The following is a 17693-nucleotide window of genomic DNA, read 5'->3' as shown; positions in this document are numbered from 1 at the left end:
GGGTTGTTAACCAATGTCAGAAAACAGTATGTGTACTGACTGTTTAATGAGAAACTATTTGTTCTGTAAACCTTCACCTAAAGTACAATAAAAATAAATAAGAATTCAATTTCTTTAATAGGTAGAGGGCTATTAAGATTTTCTCTGTTTTCTTTTGTCATGATATGGAAGTTGCATTATTTAAGAAATATGTCCATTTTAACTTATCCAATTTATTGGCATGCAGTTGTTCATAATATTCATCTACTTTTCTATTTTCCTTTTAATATTTGTATGATCCTAGGTGATATCTAGTCTTTCATTCTGGGTACTGATCATTTTTATTCTCTTTTATCTTGATCACTCCTCCCAATTTTTTTTCCCGATTGTATTAAACTTTTCAAATAATCTATTTTAAGGTTTTTAATTTTCTCCATTTCCTCTCTTTTATATTTTTAGCTTGCTTAACAGTCTCTATTTTTAGCTTGATTACTTTTCTCTTTTTCTTTGTCAATTATGTCTATTTTCTCTTTTCTGTCATCTTTAATCTTTTCTCCATTCCCATTGCTTTGAAGTTCTCGTTTTTGTTTTTTCTTAAGGTGGTAAACTAAAAAGTATATTTAAACAATTCCATTTTTTAAATATAAGCCTTTGTTTTTGTTGTTATTGCTAGTTGCCATCGAGTGCATTCTCACTCATAGTGAGAACCGTCCCAGGGAGTTTTCTTGGCTGTAAACTTTGTGGAAGCAGATTAAGTCTTTCTCCCTCGAAACTGCTGCATATGTTCAAACTTGACAACCTATTGGTTAGCTGCCTAGTCCTTTCCCTGTCTAACCCTTGGAACACCTGGCTTCCTTATATAACCATTTACAGCTACCCTTTTCTAGAAAAATACTACGTTAGCCTTGTCTCACAAATATTTATATGCGATTTATTTCATTTTCATTCCAATTGATTTTCTTATTTCCCTCGTGATTTCTTTTTTGACCTGTCAGTTATGTAGAACTTTGTTATATTTTTCTTAGATAAATTATCCTTTTTGGTTTCTAATTTAATTCTGTTGTCAGAAAACATACTGTGTACAATTTCGATATTTTGAAACTTATTCATGCTGTTTTTGTTGTACAGCATGTTGTCTATCTTGGTGATGGTTCCGTGGTTATAAAAAATATATTTATACTGTAATTGTTAGATTAGGTTAAAGTGGTTCATGGTGTTCTTCAAATTTATCTCTGCCTTTCTTGATTTTTTAAATCTAGTTGTTCTATCAGTCACAGCAAAAATGATAGTATTGCTAACTAGGAATATGGACTTACCTATTTCTTCCTGTATTTCTGTACTTTTTTGCTTCATGTATTCCAATATTTTTAGGCACATACACATTTTTGATTGTTTTGCTCTCGTGAATTAACCATTTTATGATTATAAAATATTTCCTTACAAGTTTATACTACTTGTCTGATGTTAATATAGCCATGTTATTTTAAACAATTGACCATTTCCATGTGATAAAAGAAGTCTTAACAAATTCCAAAGAATCAACATCCTCATACCCTTCTCCCTAAAATAAAGGCCAAAATAAAATAAAGTAATAAGAGGGCTAGCAGCACACCTTATCTGCCATTTCAAAAAGCTGATGACCTACTTTCTTAAAATATTTTCATGAAATTTCAATGTTAGCATTATACATTGAAATTAATGGGATACTGCTAAAGCAGGGGTATTTTAATTTTAAAATATCCACCAGCAAACCAGAAATAAAGTAAAAGCAGTAGGTATTACAGTCTAGAAGACAGAAAAGAACATGTACCCAAAGACCTTAAAGGAGAGAATAATTAAAGCATATATTAATATAAAAAGTTAAAAAATCCATGTGTATAGTGGATTTATAAATTTTTAGTTCTGTTTTTTAAGAAAATACATTAAATACACCAAACTCTGGCTAGACTCATGAAGAGAAAGTACAAATTAAGGTTATTTGGACAAAAAAAATTTAAATATCAGACATAGAAGAAAATAAATCCATAAGAATACATTGAAGAATTGTGCAAAGAAATATAAAAACAGTAATGAGACAAAATATTTTTGATCAAATATAAAATACTCATATTGACTTAGGCAGAAACAGAAAACCTAAAGTTATTAATTACTATTATTGAAGTATATTCAGTCAAACCCCAAGCGTCTGTCAATTTGTCATACTGTGGTGGCTTGCTTGTTGCTGTAATGCTGGAAGCTATGCCACTGGTATTCAAAATACCAGCAGGGTCAGCCATGGTGGGCACGTTTCAGCTGAGCTTCCAGACTAAGACAGATTAGAAAAAAAGACCTGGTGGTCTACTTCTGAAAAAATTAGCCAATGAAAACCTTATGAACAGAAGATTGTCTGATATTAGTGCCAGAAGATGAGCCCCTCAGGTTGGAAGACACTCAAAATACGACTGTGGAAGAGCTGCCTCCTCAGAGTGAAGGCGATCTTAATGATGTGGATAGAGTAAAGTTTTTGTGACCTTCATTTGCTGATGTGGCATGACTGAAAATGAGAAGAAACAGCCGCAAATATCCATTAATAATAAGAATGTGGAATGTATGAACTATGAATCTAGGAAAGCTGGCAGTCATCAAAAATGAAATGAAACACATAAACATCAATATCCTAGGCATTAGTGAGCTAAAATGGACTGGTATTGTCCATTTTGAATCAAACAATCATATGGTCTGCTATGCTGGGAATAACAAATTGAAGAATGGTGTCATGTTCGTTGTCTAAAAGAACATTTCAAGATCTATCCTGAAACACAACACTGTCAGTGATAGGATAATATCCATTCGCCTGCAAGGAAGACCAGTTAATATGGCTATTATTCAAATTTATGAACCAACCATTAAGGCCAAACGTGAATAAATTGAAGATTTTTAACAATTTCTGCAGTCTGAAATTGATCAGACATGCAGTCAAGATGCAATGATAATTACTGGTGATAGGACTGTGAAAGTTGGAAACAAAGAAGAAGTACTGGTAGTTGGAAAATATGGCTTTGGTGAAAGAAACAATGCCTGAAATCACATGATAGAATTTTGCAAAACCAACAAATTCTTCATTGCAAATACCTTTTTCCAATAACATAAATGGTGACTATACATGTGGACCTTGCTGAATGAAATACACAGGAATCAAACTGACTACACCTGTGGAAAGAGATGATGGAACAGCTCAAGATCATCGGTCAGAACAAGGCCAGGGACCGACTGTGGAAAAGACCATCAATTGCTCCTATGCAAGTTCAAGTTAAATTTGAATTGGAACAAGTCCACAACAGCCAAAGCATGACCTTGAGTGTATTCCACCTGAATTTAGAGACCATCTCAAAAATGTATTTGATGCATTGAACATTAATAACCAAAGACCAGATGAGTTGTGGAAGGACATCATACATGAAGAAAGTAAGAGGTCATTAAAAAGACAGGAAAAAAGAAAGGAGTGAAATAGATGTCAGAAGAGACTCTGAAATTTCCTCTTGAACATCAAGGAGCTAAAGTGAAAGAAAGAAATGATTAAGTAAACAAGCTAAACAGAAGATTTCAAATGGTGGCTTGAAAAGACAGAGTAAAGTATTGTAATGACATGTGTAAAGGCCTGGAGTTAGAAAACCAAAAGGGAAGAACACACTTGACATTTCTCAAGCTGAAAGAACTGAAAAAAAATTCAGTCCTTGAATTGCAATGTTGAAGGATTCTATGGGCAAAATACTGAATGATGCAAGCAACATCAAAAGAAGATGGAATACACAGAGTCATTGTACCAAAAAGAATTGGTCTATGTTGAATCATTTCAGAAGGTAGCATATAATCAAGAACCAATGGTACTGAAGGAAGAAGTCCAAACTGCTCTGAAGACACTGGCAGGAATTGATCGAATACCAATTGTGACGTTTCGACAAACGAATTCAGCACTGGAAGTGCTCATGGGTCTATGCCAAGAAATTTGGAAGAGAGCTATCTGTCCAACCAACTGGAAGAGATCCATATTTATGCCCATTCCAAAGAAAAGGTGATCCAACAGAAGGTGGAAATTATTGAACAATATCATTAATATTACACACAAGTAAAAATTTCCTGAAGATTATTCTTAAGCAGTTGCAGCAGTACATTGACAGGGAACTGCCAGAAATTCAAGCTCGATTCAGAAGAGGACATGGAAGCAGGGATATTATTGCTGATGTCAGATGAATCCTGGCTGAAAGCAGAGGATACCAGAAAGATGTTTACCTGTGTTTTATTGACTATGTAAAGGCACTCAACTGTGTAGATCATAACAAATTATGGATAATATTGCAAAGAATAGGAATTCCAGAGCACTTAATTGTGCTTATGATAAACCTGTTCATATACTAAGAGGCAGTCGTTGAAGCAGAACAAAGGGATGCTGAGTGCCTTAAAGTCAGGAAAGGTGTGCGTCAGGGTTGTATCCTATCACCATACTTACTCAATCTGTATGCTGAGCAAATAATCCAAGAAGCTGGACTATATGAAGAAGAACAGGGCATCAGGAAGACTCAACAACCTGTAAAATGCAGATGACACAACCTTGCTCGCTGCAAGTGAAGAGGACTTGAAGCACTTACTGATAAGATAAAGACTACAACCTTCAGTATGGATTACACCTCAACATAAAGATGACAAAAATCCTGACAACTGGACCAGTAGCAACATCATGATAAACAGAGAAAAGACTGAAGTTGTAAAGGATTTCATTTTACTAGGATCCATAATCAGCACCCATGGAAGCAGCATCAAGAAATCAAATGATTTCTTGGGCAAATCTGCAAAAGACCTCTATAAAATGTTTAAAAGCAAAGATGTCACTTAAGGACTAAGGTGCACCTGACATAAGCCATGGTGTTTTCAATTTCCTCATATGCATGCAAAAGCTGGACAACAGATAAGGAAGGTCAAAGAATTGACGCCTTTGAATTATGGTATTGGTGAAGAATAATGAATATACCATGGACTGCAAAAGAACAAACAAGTCTTTCTTGGAAGAAGTACATCCAGAATGCTCCTTATAAGTGAGGATGGCGAGAGTTTGTCTCACAGACTTTTGACATGTTATCAGGAGGGACCAGTCCCTGGAGAAGGACATTATGCTTGGTACAGTATAGGGTCAGTGAAAAAGAGGAAGACTCTCAACGAGAGGGCTTCAACAATGGGCTCAAGCATAATGATTATGAGGATGGAGCAGGACTGGGCAGTGCTTCATTCTGTTGTACATAGAGTCATTATGAGTCAGAACAGACTGAATGGCACCTAACAACAACAATTCAGTCAAGTGTCTCCCTGGATGGATTATAAAGTGTTGGACAACTGAAAGGATTCACAAGACTTCCCAAAGTACAGTCACATGAGACTTAACAAAGGTAAAGCACAAAGCACAAGAGGGAAAAGCAAAATTTGGGAGTCAGAGAGTGATCCAAAACTCTCAGGTACAGCCATCCAGAGTCTGCCCTCAGTCAGAGAGGACATGCTTCATCTTCAGACTCTAAACCCACAAGATATATCTGATGTATCTCAGTTTCAGGGGAGCTCATACAGAGGCTATAGAGGGGTAGTTTATACCTTGTTGTTCATGTAACTAAAGCCAGGCTGTAAAATTTGTTAAACTGGGTGCATATCATTAATCTGTATGCCTCTAAATAGTGTAAACAAGCTATAAACCGTACCACCAGGTGAGTTTTGCTTTTTAAATGGCACACTATAAATCACTAGTGAACATATTTAATTCTGAATCTTAGCCAAGAGTCAGTACCAGATGAATGGAGTGTTAATTAATTCTTCCTCTGGTTTATCAGCTTCCACTGGTAGAATATCTCGTGAGGGTTTTAGTTCAATGTCAATGCATTTGATCATGAATATCTGTAAAAAAGACCCTGGTAATACCTGTTATCAAGAGTGTGTAAACCAGTTAAAACATCATAATGGTTAGATATAATTAAATTTTTACATAAATTTTACAAGATTGGTCACATAAAAAATAAAAGGAAGAAGCTAGAAGCTAAACTATAGGCATATAAACCAAAAGTAAGAAAATTAAGGGTTATAAAGCTACAAAGAGTACTATATATATAAATACAGAGCATAATGATTATTATATGACCATTTATGGTACATTGGTACTGAATATTCTATGTATTAAAATTATCCTTTTTATATTTTTAATTTATGATTTTTTAATGAAGCAATCTAATTTTAATATTTTTTAGAAGAAAAAAAACAGTTATGCCCACCTCCACCTCACATTCCCAATACTCGAGATATGACAACGACAGTGAATTATCAGGATGGAGAAAAAATATCTATTCTCTGTCAAGAAAATTACCTCATTCAAGAAGCCGATGAAATTGTGTGCAAAGATGGAAGATGGCAGTCAATACCTCGCTGTGTTGGTTAGTACTTCATAACTTGCTTTAGAACATTCTTTCAAAATGAGGTTAATACTATACTGTGCTTTGTGTAATTGAACAAGATGAAGACCACTCTCTATATTTATTCCTCTTTAACTAAAACAGTAAATTACAATTCATGCCCAAATTAATCAGCATTCATTCACTTATACAGTGAAATAAATACAGACAAAAGACTTAGGGATATTATTTAAATACTAGATAAAGTTTTTGTCATTATTTCATTCCTCATGATGAACAGGAGAAGAATGAAGGGGAATATTTAACAAGAGGATAGTGGCATAGATATTGTGGCAATATATATCCTTGCAAGTTCCAGGTATTTGTTCAGTTTTTAAACAATATTATTTATTTAAATTACCTTTATTTTATTATTCCAAATAGTATTTTATTTTATTTTTTTAATTTAATCGTATTTGTGCTTGACCCTTTGATCTCTGTTATTCATATAGGAAACATTCCATGTTCTCCACCACCTCATATTAAACATGGAATAATTAACTTATCTAGATTTTCAGAAGTAAGGAAAGCAACATCCAAACCTAGACTCTATTCACATGGTAGAAAATTAACTTGTATTTGTGAAGATGGTTTCAGCCTATCTGAAGAAGATAACATGCCACATGGGAAAATGGAGTTCTCCACCTCAGTGTGTAGGTGAGGGCATATAAACAAGACAAATTTATTTTCAGAATAATTTATTAAAAATAATCAGTTGTCATCAAAGTCATAAGGCAATATAATTTATATATGTATATATAATTGTTTATATATCTTACCATCAAAATAATTTTCCATGGTCAAATCAATCTTATTTTTGTTAATTTCATAGGTTCTTTATAGAATCACTTCAAAGTCTGCCATTTATTTTGTTTTAAAATGTTATGTGTAGTATAATTAAACCTAAGTTATAGCCTTGCCAACTTTTTTTTTTTTTAATGTTTTTCCTACAATGTTCCTTCTGACTTCTTAGAACATAATGGTGTGTTTCTTAGGATCATTCATTCTCAGTGTGTTTCCTTTTGACACTCGGGCCTGGTAAGAGAAGCACTGGTTATATCGTTCATAAATGCATTGACATTTTAAGCCTCAAGTTCTTGCTTAGGTTGTGACAGACAGCAGAAGGGTGGATTTAGAAAGTGTTTGTGCACCTCTTTGTGGTGTGATAGTAACTCCCGTGTTTTCACTTCTTTTCAAATAAAACTAATAAATGGGACACCCGGTACATAAAATTAAATTTCAGAATAAGTGAAACACGAATGCATTCTTTCATGTTTTTTAAGGACTGCTTTGTGAGCCACCACCTTTGATTCCTCACGGTGTTCTATCTCATGAGTTAGACAGCTACTAACGTGGAGAAATCACATACAACTGTACTGATGGTTTTGGCATTGATGGTCCTGAGTCTATGAAATCGTTAGGAGGAAAATGGCCTCCCCCACCAGAATGCAAAAGTATATATTAATTGTATTCCATGGATGATAAATATCTTTTATTCAAAGCATAAATGGAACAAATAAGCAACTAAGCAGTAATTGTAAAATTTAACAATTTATCTCTGGAAAATCCTGGATTCTGACAGAGAACTATAGCTTTAGTAATAAGTAAAGTTTGGCAACATGGCCGAAATTATTTCCTTTTCAAATCTTCCTGTGTGTACTTTTGACATCTCCTGACCTTTATTTTCAGATTTCTTGTCTTTGTTCCTGAAGCCCAGCTGACCCCTACTTATCAATCTAATTATCATTCGCTCTGCTATCAGCTTATCAATTATCTTCTTATAAATATATAATTTTCTAAAATATTTGAAATAATTATTCAGAAATTAGATTTTGACAGAAGACTAAAGAAAAAAATAGACATATATACATGATATAAGTGACTAGTATGGGGCAAGAATACATTTGAATGCAAGAAGGAAGTATGACCCCAACCATTACATCTATCCATATCTCTTCAAGCTCCACTACTACCATTCCCGCCTTATGCCTTTGAAAAATGTAGAACAATTAAATGTAATTACATCAAGACTGTATAAAAACTTATTTTGTCAAGTTGTATGAAAAATATTGTACAGTATTCATTGGTTTGACATGTAGGTAATTATTATTTTGGAATATAATTATTGAAATATATATATACTAAAGATGTACTAAACAGATGCATATTCCTTTTCTTTCAGATACAGATTGTCTGAAATTACCCACATTTGCTAATGCAGTACTCAAAGACCTGGAAAAAGAATCATATAGGTCAGGAGAACAAGTAGAGTATGAAAAAAATTTCCAATTAGATGAGTCAAATACTGTAGAGTGTATCAAGGGCAAATGGATAGGTAGCCCAACATGCAAAGGTACCTTGATCAAATTTTTAAATTTATTTATAAAAATATTTTAGGCAATAAAATATAGAATTATTTGTCTCTAAAAAAATAAATAGTGAAATCTGTTGCCTTCAAGTCGATTCCTACAGGACGGAGTAGAACTGCCCCAGATGGCCCACATTTTGGTTAGCAGCCGCGCTGTTAACCATTGTGTCACCAGGGTTCATTCGTCTCTAGCACCTTTAAAAAATAGACATAGGTTAAGGAATAGTATTGTATATCTAATGGTTAATCTTATAGCCCAGTGGTTCTCAAAGAGTGGTCCCTGAAATAGCAGCATCAGTATTTTCTGGAAAATTGATAGACATACGAATTCATGGGTTCACCTCAGACCTACTGAATCAGAAACTATCCGAGATGAACCCTGAAACTGTTTTAACAAGCCCTACAAAAGATTATAAGAATCCCTGGCGGCGCAGTGCTGTAGCACTCAGCTGCTAACCAAATGGTGGGTAGTTGTAACTCACCAGCTGCTCCGCAGAAGCAAGATGTGGCAGTCTGCTTCTGTGAAGATTACCGCCTTGGAAACCCTATGAGGCCATTCTACTCTGTCCTATAGTGTCACTATGAGTCGCGATTGTGGCAACGGGTATTTTTTTTTTTTTTCAATTTTTTTTGGTACAGGAGACTATATGCACACTTTAGGGTAGGAACCAAGGGTATAGCGTACTATTGCTTCATGTACACCTGAAACTCTCTGAAGAATTATACATTGTGCATTATTTTATCTTTAAGCATTTGCCCAAAAAAATCAATAGAGTTGTTTTTATCAATTATAGATTTATTTTTCTATTCTTTTCTTGCATCTCCTGTTGGAATACTTTCTTTTAATCATCTTCCTCTTTAGTTATGGTATTCTTCAAAGTATTCTCTTAATTCTTGACTTACTCTTTAAGGAGGTGCATACATGTATTATGTTTCTAAGGGGCTAAAATTGTGATAAATAAGCAGAATAACTGCAAATAAAAATCTGATGTCACATAATCTTTTTATTATGATTCTTTACAGTTTCAAAATTCATATTGAGTTTATAATATATGATATTTAGTTTACTAAATTCCAAGATAGTCTAGGACATCTCTCATTTTCACTGGTTTCTGAAAGGAAAGAAAAATTTCTGTCTTCTGGGGCAGATAGATGAGAGATGTAAGGATGTTGAAACTTAAATATTATAGCATCTGTCTTTTTACCTATTTTCCATGTAAATTTTTTTATATTAGCAAACTTTAGAATGATAGGTTATCTACTGATTTTAAAATATATATTTTATTTGAAATTTATTTTAAATATATTTGAAATCTCATTCATTGATTTGTTACTCAAAATGAACCCTATCATGGATTGAATTGTGTCCCCCAAAAGTATCTGTCAACTTGGCTGGGTCAGGATTCCCAGCACTGTATGACTGTGTACCACTTCATAAATCTGATGTGATTTCGTTATGTGTTGTAATCTCTATCACTATGATGAGGTTATATGTGATTTCCTTATGTGTTGTAAACTCTGTCACTATGATGAGGTTATACTTATGAGGTTTATAAGATTAGATAGTGTCTTAATCCAATCTCTCTTGAGATGTAAAAGAGAGAAGCAAGCAGAGACACATGGGAACCTCACACCACCAGTGAGCAGTGCCGGGAGCAGAGTGTGTCCTTTGGACCTGAGGTTCCTGCGCTGAGATGCTCCCAGACCAAGGGAAGACTGATGCAACACAAGGACTTTCCTCCAGAGTCAACAGAGATAGAAAGCCTTCTCTTGGAGCTGATGCCCTGAATTTGGACTTGTAGTCTACTGGACTATCAGAGAATAAATTTCTCTTTGTTGAAACCATCTGCTTGTGGTATTTCTGTTACAGCAGCACTAGATGACTAAGACAGAATTTGGTGTCAGAAGTGGGATGCTGCTCTAACAGATACCTAAAATGTGGAAGCGGTTTTGAAATTGTGAATGGATAGAGGTATAGCAGCGGCAGAGAACCAGCAGCAGCAGAACCAGGAGACCAGCGTGAGATGGTGCTATAGCCAACCCACGGAACGAGAGAGCTGAGTGCCTGTGTGCAGGAGGCTTCCTGGCGGAGTGGGGTGCCTCTGGGCACTTACTGGTGGAGCTACAGAGCTTTGGAACACTTGCCCTAGCAGGGCAGATGGGGGCTTGAGGCCCAAGGGCCACGAGTCCACAGGAAGCAGAAGCTGAAGAGACAAGGAACACAAGAAGTTGACCTGCCTCAGTCTCAGAAGGTATGGCCAGGAACTCTGGGGTTTCAAAGGGCAGAGCCATGGCCTCTGGTGTTTCTAAGGGTGGAGTTGTCACTCCAATGGACTAGGAAAATAGTGCACCTAAAGCCAAGGGATCAGAGTTGCCATCCCAGTGGGCCTGGAAAGCGGAGCTGAAACCCAGGGCCAAGGGGCCTCCACTCAGAATCCGGAGACTGTGGCCAATATCTACAACATGGAGGGCAAGGCTATTGTGTAAATGGTCTCAGAGAACAGAAGATTATTTTCAAAGCCTTGAGGGCTGATGTAATGTGTTCTGCTGACTTGCTTGGTGCCTGTTATCCCTTCTTCTCCTCCAGTTTCTCCCATTTGTAATGGAAATGTCTAGCTTGTGCCTCTTCTGCCATTGTACCTTTGGAAGCAGATAACTTGTATTCTAGATATCATAGATGAAGAGAAATTTTTGGATTTTAGACTTGGAGTTAAGACTTTTGCTGTGATATGATGAGATGAATATGTTTTGCATGTTGCAAGGACCTGAATTTTTGGGGGCCAAAGGGTGGAATGTCATGGATTGAATTGTGTCCCCCAAAAATATCTGTCAACCTTGGCTGGATCAGGATTCCCAGTATTATATGATTGTGTATCATTTCATAAATCTGATGTGATTTCATTATGTGTTGTAATCTCTATCACTGTGATGAGGTTATATGTGACGTCCTTATGTGTTGTAAACTCTATCACTATGATGAGGTTGTACCAATGAGGTTTACAAGACTAGATATTGTCTTAATCCAATCTCTCTTGAGAAATAAAAGAGAGAAGCAAGCAGAGACACATGGGAACCTCACACCACCAAGAAAGCAGTGCCAGGAGCACAGCGTGTCCTTTGGACCTGAGGTTCCTGCGCTGAGATGCTCCCAGACCAAGGGAAGACTGATGCATCATGAGGACTTTCCTCCAGAACCGACAGAGAGAGAAAGCCTTCTCCTGGAGCTGATGCCCTGAATTTGGACTTGTAGCCTACTGGACTATGAGAGAATAAATTTCTATTTGTTGAAGCCATCCACTTGTGGTATTTCTGTTACAGCAGCACGAGATGACTAAGACAAACCCTAATGGAGAGAATATTTTTCTTTCTATTCAAATATTTCCTGTGGGAATCCACCTGAAGTGAAAAATGCTAATATTATCTCAAAACAGATGACTAGGTATCCACCTGGAGAGAGAGTACTTTTTGAATGTAACAAACCTTATTCCCTGTATGGAGAGGTAGAAGCGATGTGTCTGAGTGGAACCTGGACAGAAGCACCTCAGTGCAAAAGTAGAATATCTTATTTCCTAAAAATTTGTAGAGAGACAGTAGAGATAACATATATTGATATAAACATATGTATAGTAATGTTTGTGGAATATATTAGTCCAAATACAAATAAAATTATAATGCTTAAAATTTAATTCTTTTTGTGGACTGAGCCAGGTAATATGGCTTATTTGTTTCATGAAATATCTGACCCTATTAAAGGAATAGTCGGAATCTTGGAAAATCTGCTGTCTTCAGCAGGAAGACACTGAGTTATTTCCTGAAGAATAAATCTATAAAAGACACTTTACAGAAGTCTGACAGTTCTATGAGAAGTAGAATAGACAGCTGGGGAATGATCATAGAAAGTGATACAAATTTAAACCCCTTCAGCAGGCAAATTATAATCAAAATTATGTGACCAACTAAGCTCACCTAGGGAATTAGTTTTTCTAGAAGTCTGAGCACTTATCCATGGACATGCGAACATTAGAGTTTGTGAGACAAGGGGAGCCAGCAAAGGAGTTTTATTTATTTTTTTAAAATAATATTTGCCTAGTATGCTTTTTCAGTCTTTTACTTGAACCTACATATGTTTTTAGGTTTGAAGTGACTTCCTGTAGACAACATATAGTTAGGTCTTGTTCTTATTCACCCAGTTATTCTCAGTCTTTTAACTGTATATTTGGACCATTAACATTTAAAGTAATTATTGATATGTTAGGGCTTATGGCTGGCATTTTATTATTAGTTTTGGGTTTGTTTCCTCTGTTTCTCATTCTTGTTTCCATTTTCTTGCCTTTCTTGTAGGTTTCTTAAGTATTTTTTAAGAATTTTATTTTGATTTATCTGTATTGCCTTTTTAGTATATCTCTTTGTATAGTTGTTTAATCCAGTGGTTGCACTGTGCAATACAATTTTAAAAAAAAAAACAAAAAATCCATTGCTGTTGAGTCAATTTCTTGTCATAGCGACCCTATAAGACAGAGTGGAATTACCCTATAGGGTTTCCAAAGAGTGGCTGGTGGATTTGAACTGCTAACCTTTTGGTTAGCAGCTATAGCTCTTAACCACTCACATATGTAATATACTGTATACCTGTATTTCCATTTTTCTCCTTGAAGTAAAGTGTGTAAACTTTACTTCCATTTTACCCAGTTACTCCATTTATCCTCAACACATTTTAAATAGATATGTCTTAAGTACTTCCTCTGCATACACGGAGCACATCAGATGATATAATTTTGTTTCAACAGTCAAACAAAATTTAACCAACTCATGATAGTCTATTACATTTACCCCTATTGTTTTTAATCTACTCCATTGTTCTTTCTTCCTTCCTGAAGTCTCGTTTCTCCTTCTGTTATGTTTTATTTTCTATCGAAGAAATTAGTCATTCTTTAAGCATGGGCCTGCTGGAGACGATTATCACAGTTCTCCTTTGTCTGTGAATGTCTTTATTTCCGCATTATTCTTAAGGATGGTTTTACTGCATGTAGAATTTGCAGTAGACAACAATTCCTTTCTTTCAGAGTTGGAAAAATGTTATATCTCTTCCTTCTGACCTCCACTGATTTCAGATGAAATAACCCACTGTCATTTGAATCCTTGTTCCCCTATAGGTAATGCATAATGTCTCTCTAGCTGCTTTCAAGATTTTTTTCTGTCACTTTATTTTTCAGCCATTTGATTACGATGTGTCTTGACACAAATTTCTCTGGGTTTATCTTGTTTGAAGTTTATTCAGCTTTTTGAATATGCAGGTTTAGGCTTTATGCCCAATTTGGGAAGTTTTTCAGGCATTATATTTTGAATTTTTTTTTTATTCCACTCCATACTCTTTCTTCTCTCTTTATGAGACTCCAAACTTCTTTCTGTTTTCCCACAGAAACCTGAAACTCTGTTTATTTTTGTTTGTTTGTTCTCACTCTGTTTTTAGATTAGTTAATATTTATTATTTCATCATCAAGCTTGAGATGCACTCTTCTGTTTTCTCCAACCTATTATTGAGCTCATTCAGTGAATTTTTTAGAATGTTAGTGTATTTCTTAGTTACATAATCCCATTGGATTTTAACAATCATTGTCAAATAATCTTAACATCTGAATCATCTCAGTGTTAGCATCTGTTGATTGTCTTTTCTCTTTTTCCCCATTCTTGATATTATGAGTGATTTTCAGCTGTAACCTGTACATTTTGGGTATTATGTTTTGAAACTCTGAATTTTATTTAAATCTGGTATTTTAACAGACCTCCATTACTGCCATTCAGGGTGCAAACCAGGCTTCCCGCTTGGCCTCGTTGACACCACGGAAAGGAGACAGGTGCCTTGTTACCTTAGCTTGTGAGTGGAAGTCTAGGCTCCTCACTCAGCCCTGTTGATCATGGGGGGAGGCAGAGATGGTCTTTATTTCTTCTGTGGTGATTTTCTAGAGTAAGTTGGATATTGGTAAAAAGATTTCTGTCTTGCTAGGCTGCTCCTTTCCAGAGCCTTTGGTTAGAGAAGCAGATTCTTCTCTGAACTGTTTTGTCTGAACTGGATATTGATTCTGCGATGCCGTCTTCCCCACTGCCCAGTTCAGGATATACAGGAGACAAAAAGAGAACCCAAGTAACTCACTGTCATATGGTTCCTTGAGTCTTAAGGTCCAACTTCTCTTCATCTTTCAGAATGTTCTAACTTTGGTTTTATATAATATGTCAAAGATTTTTAGCTATAGATTAGCAAAAGTACAAATACACATTTTTATTCTTTGAATTTTTGTAAGGAATTGATGTTTCCTTTGTAATAAAATTTTGTTTAATGACTAGAGACCCAGTAGACACAACAGTATATTATATAGCCGAAAGTAAATTTTCTTTTATCTTAGCTGTGAATTTTTCTGCATATATTCATGAAGAAAAGAATTTATACGGCAAAACTACAAAGCAGACATGTTTAGTAGTGTTTTAGTGGGTTTTAAAGTAGGATAAAAGGAAGAACTGAAAAATTTTGTAGCTCTCAATTTATATGATTAGAATTTCTTTCCTCAGAAATTTTACATATTATATACTTCATTGTATTTGCCTCATTTTATTCTACTCATTGATCTGATCTCTCAATAAATCATGTATGTATATATATTTAGATTCTGAAGGACAATGTGGGCCGCCTCCACATATTGAAAATGGAGACACAACTTCATTCCCATTACCTTCCTATGCTCAAGGATCATCAGTTGAGTACCAATGCCAGAACCTCTATGAACTTCAGGGGAACAAACATATAACATGCAGAAATGGACGGTGGTCAGAACCACCAAAATGTTTAGGTAAGTACTTCAGTATTCTCTTTGATTCTGGGAAAATCAGAGTAATGAGCATGATGTTTTGCTGTTTATAATACTTATGAATTAGTGAAGAACCATTGTGTTGAATACTTGACTACCAAACGTCAATTAAGCAAAACCTGTTGCTAGCAAGTCGATTTTTACTCCGTGCAACTCCGTGTGTTACAGAGTAGAACTGCTCCATAGTGTTTTCCGATATTAATATCTGAAGACATGAAGTTTTGGAAGTTCTTACTGAAACAATAGATATGAACATTTCTTTAATGCCAAACTCTTACATGATAATTCATGTTATGATTCTCTGAAAATAACATCTAATTATCACACAGTAAACATAATATGTCATTTTTGCATCATTTACTAGTTTCAAGTTCCCTCGGTGGCACAAAAGGTTTGCACTCATCTACTAGCCTAAAGGTTGGTGGTTTGAGCCCACCAAGCAGTGCCGTGAAAGAAAGGCCTGGCAATCTGCTTCTGTAAAGATTACAGCCAAGAAATCTTATGAGGCAATTCTATGCTGTAACAGATGAGGTTAGAATCAACTCGACAACTCATCATTGATTCAACTGCAATAGGTTAGGTTAGTTAGGTTTACCATTTCACAATATTTAAATATACATGATAATTTTTCACAGAGACTGTTTGGAAAGATTTAGAGAAAGAATTCCTGAACCATTATCTAACAGTCTACTTGAAGCCCTGAAAGTCTATGAAAATAATTTTTTGTGTACTAATAATTTTTTATATTCGTTATTTTCTATTTTCAGATGCATGTGTAATATCAGAAGAAATGATGGAAAAATATAACATACAGTTAAAATGGAAAAATGACAAAAAAACTTATGTCAAAACAAATGATACTGTTGAATTTACTTGTAAATTGGGACATAGGGAAAAGACACCAAGAGAAACTTTCCAACCAACATGTCAGGAAGGGAATCTGGAGTATCCCAGTTGTGAAACATACTTTGGTTAAAATGGGTTTATATGATCAAACTATATACATATCCTGAATTCTGTATTATTAATCTAGTTTTCTCCATTTTATTTTTCCAAGTGTTAAGTCATTTTTATTGATAAATTAGAATTTGCCTTAAATATTAAGTGAGTGATGTAATTATAATCTGAGAGACCAATATCTGACACTAAAAATTAAGCACCACATTAAAACTTGGCAAACCATAAAGCAGTGTGTCCTGTTCCTAAAACATCCGTGACATGAAATTAGAGGCACTCACTTCAGTGCTGTTTTGGTCCATCACTTTCCTAACTCTCTCAAAGTTTTCAACATAACATCTGAGGCTTTCTGCGATGCTCTGTTTCAGAGGAACTGGAAAAGATCTAGTGGTCTCCATCTTCAGAATAATATTACATGACAAATATATAAAAATCTAACTAAATCAGACCTATGCTAGTAATAAAATATAAGCAATTATTTATCAGCCCCTAATATTAGCCGGGATCCCTGGTGGCTAAATGGTTAAGAGCTGCTAACCTAAAGGTCCGCAGTTCAAATCCACCGGCTGCTCCTTGGAAACCTTATGAGGCGGTTCTAGTCTGCCTTATAGAGTCTCTATGAGTTAGATCAACTTGATGGCAATGGGTTTGGGTTTTTTTGTTTTTTTTTTAATATTAGCCTTCTTATCTATTGATGGACAAATATGCCAAAAAAGATCAACTGGATGAGCTTCTTCAAGATGTCTAGCACACTATACAATTAAAACAAATTATGAGGAAAAATTAAAATTGAGTTGGGTATATAATAATCATAACACTGACATAAAAAGTGATAAAAACCCAATATCACATATAAACACACAAATACATGCACATGATTATGTAAGCTCGGAATTAAAGTCTATAGAACAAAGATAGGCGGGAAAGTCAATAACATATTCCAATGACTATGTTTGGGTTAAGGAGTCTTGATGCCACAAATGGTTAAGGGCTCGACTGCTAACTGGAGAGTTGGTAATTCGAATCCACAAATTGGCTCCATGGGCGAAAGGCCTGTCAATCTGCTTC

General features: G+C 35.2%; 1 protein-coding gene across 1 annotated transcript in view; it reads left to right on the top strand.

Annotated features, from left to right (window-relative positions):
- LOC101344709 (complement factor H-like) overlaps positions 1-16644 on the top strand; it is a 101845-nt gene extending 85201 nt beyond the window's left edge. The window contains 8 exon segments of the mRNA XM_012555223.1: positions 6240-6422; positions 6893-7052; positions 7054-7097; positions 7724-7894; positions 8623-8793; positions 12184-12360; positions 15468-15650; positions 16436-16644. Of these exon segments, the coding sequence (XP_012410677.1) occupies positions 6240-6422; positions 6893-7052; positions 7054-7097; positions 7724-7894; positions 8623-8793; positions 12184-12360; positions 15468-15650; positions 16436-16644 (1298 nt within the window).
- Positions 16645-17693: the final 1049 nt, after the last annotated feature.

The sequence above is a fragment of the Trichechus manatus genome, unplaced genomic scaffold, assembly GCF_000243295.1.
Source record: "Trichechus manatus latirostris isolate Lorelei unplaced genomic scaffold, TriManLat1.0 scaffold00035, whole genome shotgun sequence".
In the NCBI taxonomy this organism is placed as follows: Eukaryota; Metazoa; Chordata; class Mammalia; order Sirenia; family Trichechidae; genus Trichechus; species Trichechus manatus.
The sequence above is the reverse complement of the archived record's forward strand: the minus strand, read 5'-3'. Positions and strand labels throughout refer to the sequence as shown.